General features: G+C 42.9%; 1 protein-coding gene across 1 annotated transcript in view; it reads left to right on the forward strand.

Moving 5' to 3' along the window:
• The window catches only part of DPF3 (double PHD fingers 3), a 340,339-nt gene that overhangs the window by 217,325 nt on the left and 115,748 nt on the right, over positions 1-7,266 (forward strand). Inside the window, 1 exon segment of the mRNA XM_042781015.1 lies at positions 6,316-6,443. Coding sequence (XP_042636949.1) covers positions 6,316-6,443 — 128 coding nt within the window.

Here is a 7,266-nt window from a genome sequence, read left to right on the forward strand (position 1 = left end):
TCGAGTCGGACCCGACTCATAGCGACCCCTCCTTGGGTTTCCGAGGCAGTATCACTATGGAAGTAGATTGCCCCATCTTCCTTCTGAGGAGTGGCTGGCTGGTGGATTTGAACCGCCAGCCTTCTGGTTAGCAGTCAAGTGCTGTAGCCACTATGCTACCAGAGTTCCCAATGTAGCTACTAGAAAGTTTAAAATTACATATGTGACTTGCATTGTATTTCTACTGGCCAGTGCTGCTATAACACTGGATAATTTCTTAACATTAAAATCAGAATTATTCAAACTCTGATAATGATAACAGCTAGCATTTAGGTAGTACTTGTGATGTCTCAGTCTCTTTACATCTATCATCTAATTTTGAATGGAAAAAAAATAAAAATAAATTGATAAGCCTCATTCCCACTGTATTTCTTACAGTAGTTTTTTGTAGATCCGTTTGACTTTCTTCATGAAGTGAATTGTTGCAGTTGTTGTTCTTAGGTGCTGCTAAGTTGATTCTGACTCATAGTGACCCTATGTACAACAGAATGAAACACTGCCTGGTCATAGCTGTTGCTGTGTTTGAGCCCATTGTTGCAGCCACTGTGTCAGTCCATCTCACAGAGGGTCATCTTTGTCTGTTGACCCTTTACTTTACCAAGCATGACGTCCTTCTCCAGGGACTGGTCTCTCCTAATAATATGTCCGAAGTACATGAGACAAAGTGTCACCATCCTTGCTTCTGAGGAGCATTCTGGCTGCAGAAGTTGGCAAAAATCTTCAATTTCTTTATCTTTGGAATTCGGGGTTGGTACATAAATTTGAATAATAGTCATATTAACTGGTCTTCCTTGTAGGCATATGGTTATTATCCTACCACTGACAGAGTTGTGCTTCAAGATCAGTCTTGAAGTGTTGTTTTTCACAGTGAATGTGATGCTGTTCCTTTTCAATTTGTCATTCCCAGCATGGTAGACCTTATGATTGTCAAAATGGCCAATACCAGTCCATTTCCACTCACTATGCCTAGGATATCTATCTTCGAGCATTCCATTTCATTTTGACAACTTCCAATTTTCTTAGGTTTATACTTTGTACATTCCCTGTTTCAATTATTAATGGATGTTTGCAGCTGTTTCTTCCCATTTTAAGTTGTGCCACATCAGCAAATGAAGCACCCCAAAGCTTTACTCCATCCACATCATTAAGGTCAACTCTACCTCAAGGGGGAGCTCTGGTAGCATAGTGGCTAAGGCACTTGACTGCTAACCAGAAGGCTGGCGGTTCAGCCACTCCTCGGAAGGAAGCTGGGGCAATCTACTTCCGTAGTGATACTGCCTTGGAAACCCAAGGAGGGGTCGCCATGAGTTGGGTCTGACTCGACGGCACATAACAACAACAACAACAACTACCTCAAGGAGGCAGTTGTGTTTTGAGAGCCTTCTAACCTGAGGGGCTCATCTAGTACCACATCAGACAGTGTTCTACTGCCATTTTAAAGTTTTCACTCGACAATTTTTTAAGAAGTAGATCTCTAGGTCCTTCTTCCTAGTCTGTCTTAGACAGAAAGCTCTTCTGAAACCTGTCCACCATGGGTGATCCTGCAGTTATTTGAAATACCGGTGGCATAGCTAAAAACATCACAGCGACACGCAAGCCACCACAGTACAACACACTGACAAGTGAGTGGTGGTGAAATGTATTACCTTGTTGAATTCTCCCACCAACACTATGAAGTAAATATTATAATCATTTTTATTTCACGTATAAGAAAATGGAGGTTTAGAGAGGTTAAGTAACTACCTTATAGTCCTCCAACTGATAAATGGCAAAGCTAGACTTTGATTCCAGGGCTGTCTGAAAGCAGGACCTATAGGAGCCAATAATATGTTTTGGAAATTAGCAAGAATGATGCAACTAAATTTCTCTGTGACCCTAAGAAATTTGCTATATCTTTCTGTGCTTCAGTTTCCTTGTCTTTAAATGGGATGGGACTCTTAATAAAATTCCAGATCCTTTTTGATTCTCTGCCTCTCAGCAAGCCCATTCCACTTTTCCCTTTTGCTTCTCTTTTACCCATTTGGTAAGGTTTCATTAAAGAGGATCAAGAGCATGAACTGAATTATGGGGTAATAGACTGGAGGAAGATTTAGCAGGAGAGCAAGAGGGACTGGGAGAAAGAAGAGGAGGAGGTTCACAGTAAATGGAGAATTCTGGGTGGAGTTGATACAGTTGCAGAAAGTGAATGTCGCATGGTGTTGTTCATATAAGGCAGAGCCCAGAATGACAACGCACACCTGCCTGTAGCCTCAGCCAAGAGCCTTTATATAAATATGAAATATAAAGACTCTGAAGAGAGTCTAGAAATACAATGAAAATGCATAACATTTTGGGAGAAGATGGTTAAAGGAAGGACCCAAAGAGAGGAAGGCTGGAGTCAGTGCAGCCTAGAAATTAGGTGAAAGGGTGTGGAGGCAGATTGGTTTCAAGGCCTGGCTTTTCTCCTTCCCAGCTCTGTAGTACTATGCAAGTTCTAAAGCTCCCTAGGCTTCAGTATCTTCATTTGTAAAATGGGATAATAGCTGCGTGCACTTCTTGGGTACTTGTGGGGACTGAGATATATAGTACTAAGAGCTGTCACATTGAGTATTTACTATGAGCTCAGCACTCAGCACGTACACAAACATACCAATGCACACTTGGGGCTCAGCATGGGCCTGCCAACCACTAAAAAAACATAGTGAGTTGGGCCTGTTATGATCATACCAAACCAAACCAAACCAAACCCACTGCCATCGAGTTGATTCTGACTCAGTGGGTTTCCAAGGCTGTAACTCTTTACAGAAGTAGATTCCCTCATCTTCCTCTCATGGAGCAGCTGGTGGGTTTGAACTGCCAACCTTGTAGTTAGCAGCCAAATGCCTTACCCACTATGCCACCCGAGCTCCTTTATGATCATAACAGTGTCTTGCAAAGATCATTTGGCTGTGCTTTCGTCCTGCTCTGTTATTAACTACCTGTTCAGGTTTTGGTGACGTTACTTAACTTCTCTGAGCCCCAAGACTCATTTTTATAATGAGATGATTAAATTAGATGATCTGTAAGGTTCTTTTCAGCTCTAAAATGCTGCGTGATTCTGGAAATAAGATTTATTTAGTAGTGAGGAGAGATCCTGAAAGACGAACTTCAACTATATGTCCGATTATTTTAAGTGTGAAGGATGGTGACCAGCTGTTCTCTTGTGACTGAGCACAGGACAGGAGGCAGCAAGCTCTAATTGTTTTAGATTAGACATTTGGAAGACTTTTCAGACTTTTGAGAAGGCGGAATATGTCATCAGAGCAGACTGTGGCGCTACACACTCAGAACTCATTAAAGCTGACAGTTGACTCTTTTTCTGACGCTCAAATGTAACTTTATCATACAGGCCTTCCCTGAATCTAAAGTAGGCCCCCCACCCTACTATTCTTACTATTCTTTCACTTTTTACTCTGTTTTTTTCTCCCATAGTACTTTATAGCAATTTGTAATTATATATATATATATATATATATATATATATATATATATATATATATATTAAGCTGTCTAAAGGCAGGTACCTGCTTTATTTGGTTCATTTCCTATGGACCTAGTCCCAGCAGAGTGGTAACAACATAACAAAAACAACAAAAATGAAAAAACAAAAAGAAGCAAAAACCAAGCTCACTGCCATTGAGTCGATTCTGACTCATAGCAACCTCCGTTGAGTTTCCAAGGTGGTAAATCTTCACGGAAGTAGATTGTCTCATCTTCCTTCCACAGAGCGGTTGGTAGGTTTGAACCTTCAAACTTCTGGTTAGCTGTCAAATGCCTTAGGCACTGTGCCACCAGAGCTTCTTAACCACATAGTAGGTGCTCAATAAATACTTGCTGACTAGACAGATGGATATGTTTTTGAGGTGGTGATACTTCTTGATGGAGGTGGATCCTTTGCTCTCATGTTTCCTTTTTTGGCAAGAAGAATCTCAAACACCTTGTCTCTCAAGGGAATTTAGATATTGTTTCTCCTTCCCACCTTCTTTTTCCTGGAGGCTGGTCACCTGTGAGTGTGCATTTGTTTAGTTTTAATGTGATTCCTGAGTTCCTCTTTCTCGTGGACCAACCAGCCTGGATCTGTCTTTGGTAGAGGAAACTGAAGGTGTAGATATAGTTCCATTTGAGTCCAAATAAAGCCCAGCCGATCCAATAGGTGCAGTACTTTTTCTTTTCCTTATGCTCCTCCAGACCCACTCTCTATCTTTCTTTATGCTTCTCTATGACCCAGGAAGCTGACCTTGGTGGGGCTGTATCAATGACTCCCTTACCAATGACTCCCTTACTCCCTGGCTTCTGTTTGAGGTTGTTCAATGAAGGCTACCAGCAGGAAGACAGAGGATGGGAGCAGAGAGGGCTTGGGCTATGAGTTCCCTTGGTTCCCTTGCTGCTGGGCCACAAGTTGGCCATAGCTCCTATCTGGGTTCTCTCTTATGTTTCTTGGAAACAGCTTCCCTCTTGCCTTTTCAGGAATAAGGGTTGTAATGCCTCCCACCACCACTCCCTTGGGGTGTTCCATCATTCCACGTTGGTTCCCTTAATCTTGCTCACACCTCCATAAATAGTCCCCCACTAAACTGTCCTTGGTTCCCCCATACAAGTGGGCTATTGTTTTCTACTGTTTTTCAGGGCACTGCTAAAGCCTGTTCTCATACTTTATCTTACCTGATACAGTGATAGGGATCATACAATCCATTGCTAGTGGGAAGAGAAAACTTAGGGGTATGAAGCACAGGTTCAGAGAAGTTGGAAGAATATTTAATAATAAATCATGATATGGTTACTTCCCATAAAAATACAGCCTAGAAAACTCTTTGGGGCAGTTCTACTCTGTACTATAGGATCACTATGAGTCAGAATCAACTGGGCAGCACACAACAACGACAGTATCTGAGCTTTCTGATTTTTTAAAAAAAATTTTTAAATGTTGATTGTGGTGAAATACATGCAACAAAACATTTCAACCGTTTTTACATGTACAAATCAGTGACATTAACTTCATTCACCATGTTGTATAATGGTCACCCCTCTGTGGTTACATATTTTTCATCACCCTTAAAAATAATCCTGTACCAGTTAAGCAATGCCCCCTCATTTTTCCCTCTCACCCACCCCAGGTAGCCACTAATAAACTTTGGTCTGTATGTATTTGCCTCTTCTAGATATTTCATGTAAGTGGGATGATATTATATATGCCCTTTTATGTTTGACTTTATTCACTCAGTATAATGTTTTCAAGTTTCATCCATATTGTAGCATGTCATCAGGACTTCATTTGTCTTTATGGCTGAATAATATTCCATTGTATGCTTGTACCACATTTTGTTTATCCATTCATCTATTGATGAACTGGGTTGTTTCTAATTTTTGACTACTGTGAACAGTCTGAGCTTTCTGTTTTTAATTAAAACAAACAAACAATCTCCTTCAGGTTAGGAGTTTGTGGGGGAGACTTTGAGGTAGGGGTTCAGCTTCTCTCTGTGTCTCACTCATGGGCAGAGCTGACTCTGCTGCCCCTGCTCAGCTGGCTGCAACCTCACACCCCAGGTCTGATGTCTTCAGGAAGAAGACCCTGCTGTGTGTAGACACTGCAGCTCCCACTGTGCCAATCTGGGGCTTGCTTGGTGCTTGTGCTCACTCTTTTTTCTCCCTTGGCTTTAGAGGCCTCTGTTTCCTCTGTGAATTGATTTTGGTTAGAATAGCTTCTCTGAGGCAGAAATAGCTTTTCATGGAGCAAACTGAGTCTGGGAAGCCAGCACAGCTAAGAGGAAGTAATGAAGTTGTGAGACAAGAGTTGGGATAGAGGGGGAGAATGAAAACGATTGAAGCCAACATTGGCACAACACTTTAGCATTTTTGAAAGCACTTTAATGTAAATGAAGACATTGGATCAGGTATTGTTAGCTTCACTATATAGATGCAGCAATGGCCTCTGGCTCCTGGAGTGTCTTATCCAATGTTCCATGACCTGGAGAGTAACAGAGCAGGACTGAGATCAGCCTATCTAACTCCCTTGTCACCTGGTGCCACTTCTGCCCTTTTCTCACTGTCTCTGAGGCTGTGGGCAAGTTGGAATCTGTCTCTGGGCTTATGAACTGGAGATGGAAAAACTGGACTCAACTCCAAAGTTCCTCTCCCACCAGAGAGCAGGGCTTCTGACTCCTATTCAGGGGCACTGGTCCTTGCATGCCCTCAAGGACTGTCCCTCCTACCCCTCCCACTTCTAGTGGCCTGACTCCGCCTTTCTGTCCTTGCTTTCAGAAGTGGAGCTGCCTCTGAAGAAGGATGGGTTCACCTCGGAAAGTACCACCCTGGAAGCCTTGCTCCGTGGCGAGGGGGTGGAGAAGAAGGTGGATGCCAGAGAGGAGGAAAGCATCCAGGAAGTACAGGTATTTCTGGCCCATTGGTGGGCACTCTGGAGCATTGCTGCCTTGTGTTTCCAGAACACCAGCACAGGCTTTGGACTCTCCTCTCAAACTGCCTCATGGCACTGATGCCTGGAAGCTTGCAAATTCATTTCAGTTTAACGTGTCCTTCAGAAGAACTTGTCTTTCTCCTCAAGCTAGCTCCTATCCCTTGATTTTCCTATTTATTCACTCCAAAGATGTGTATTGAGCCTGCTGTGCACCAGCACTGTGCTGGGTCCTAGAGAGACAATGGTATACTAAACAGAGTAGACATTGCCCCTGAGAACAACTGGTCCTTCATCTAGGCTTGGAGCCTTGAGGTTGTCTGCCCCAACTAGCCCCCTCCTCTCCTCATACCCCATCCTTGGGTCTTTAGTCTTCACACTACTACTTGCTCATCATTCAAGGCCAGCTTAGGATTCATCCTCCAAACAGGGTTGGTTGCTTCTGTCCCTGTGTGTGACATCCTCTGTTCACAGTAATATTGGCGCTCTCACTACATAGGGCCACACTCTTGTGCTCCTACTGTTCGTATTTGTTATCTGTCTTGAATCACCATTGCCTGACACAAAACATTATGTTAAGACTGATTAATACTAATATCAAATAATAAATAATATTAGTGTTGTTGTTGTTGTTATGTGCCATTGAGTTGGACCCGACTCATAGTGACCCCTCCTTGGGTTTCCGAGGCAGGATCACTACAGAAATAGATTGCCCAACCTTCCTTCTGAGGAGTGGCTGGTGGCTTTGAACCGCCAGCCTTCTGGTTAGCAGTCAAGTGCCTTAGGCACTATGCTACCAG

The sequence above is a fragment of the Orycteropus afer genome, unplaced genomic scaffold (assembly GCF_000298275.1).
Source record: "Orycteropus afer afer isolate SDZICR_OR568_19922 unplaced genomic scaffold, OryAfe1.0 scaffold00079, whole genome shotgun sequence".
In the NCBI taxonomy this organism is placed as follows: Eukaryota; Metazoa; Chordata; class Mammalia; order Tubulidentata; family Orycteropodidae; genus Orycteropus; species Orycteropus afer.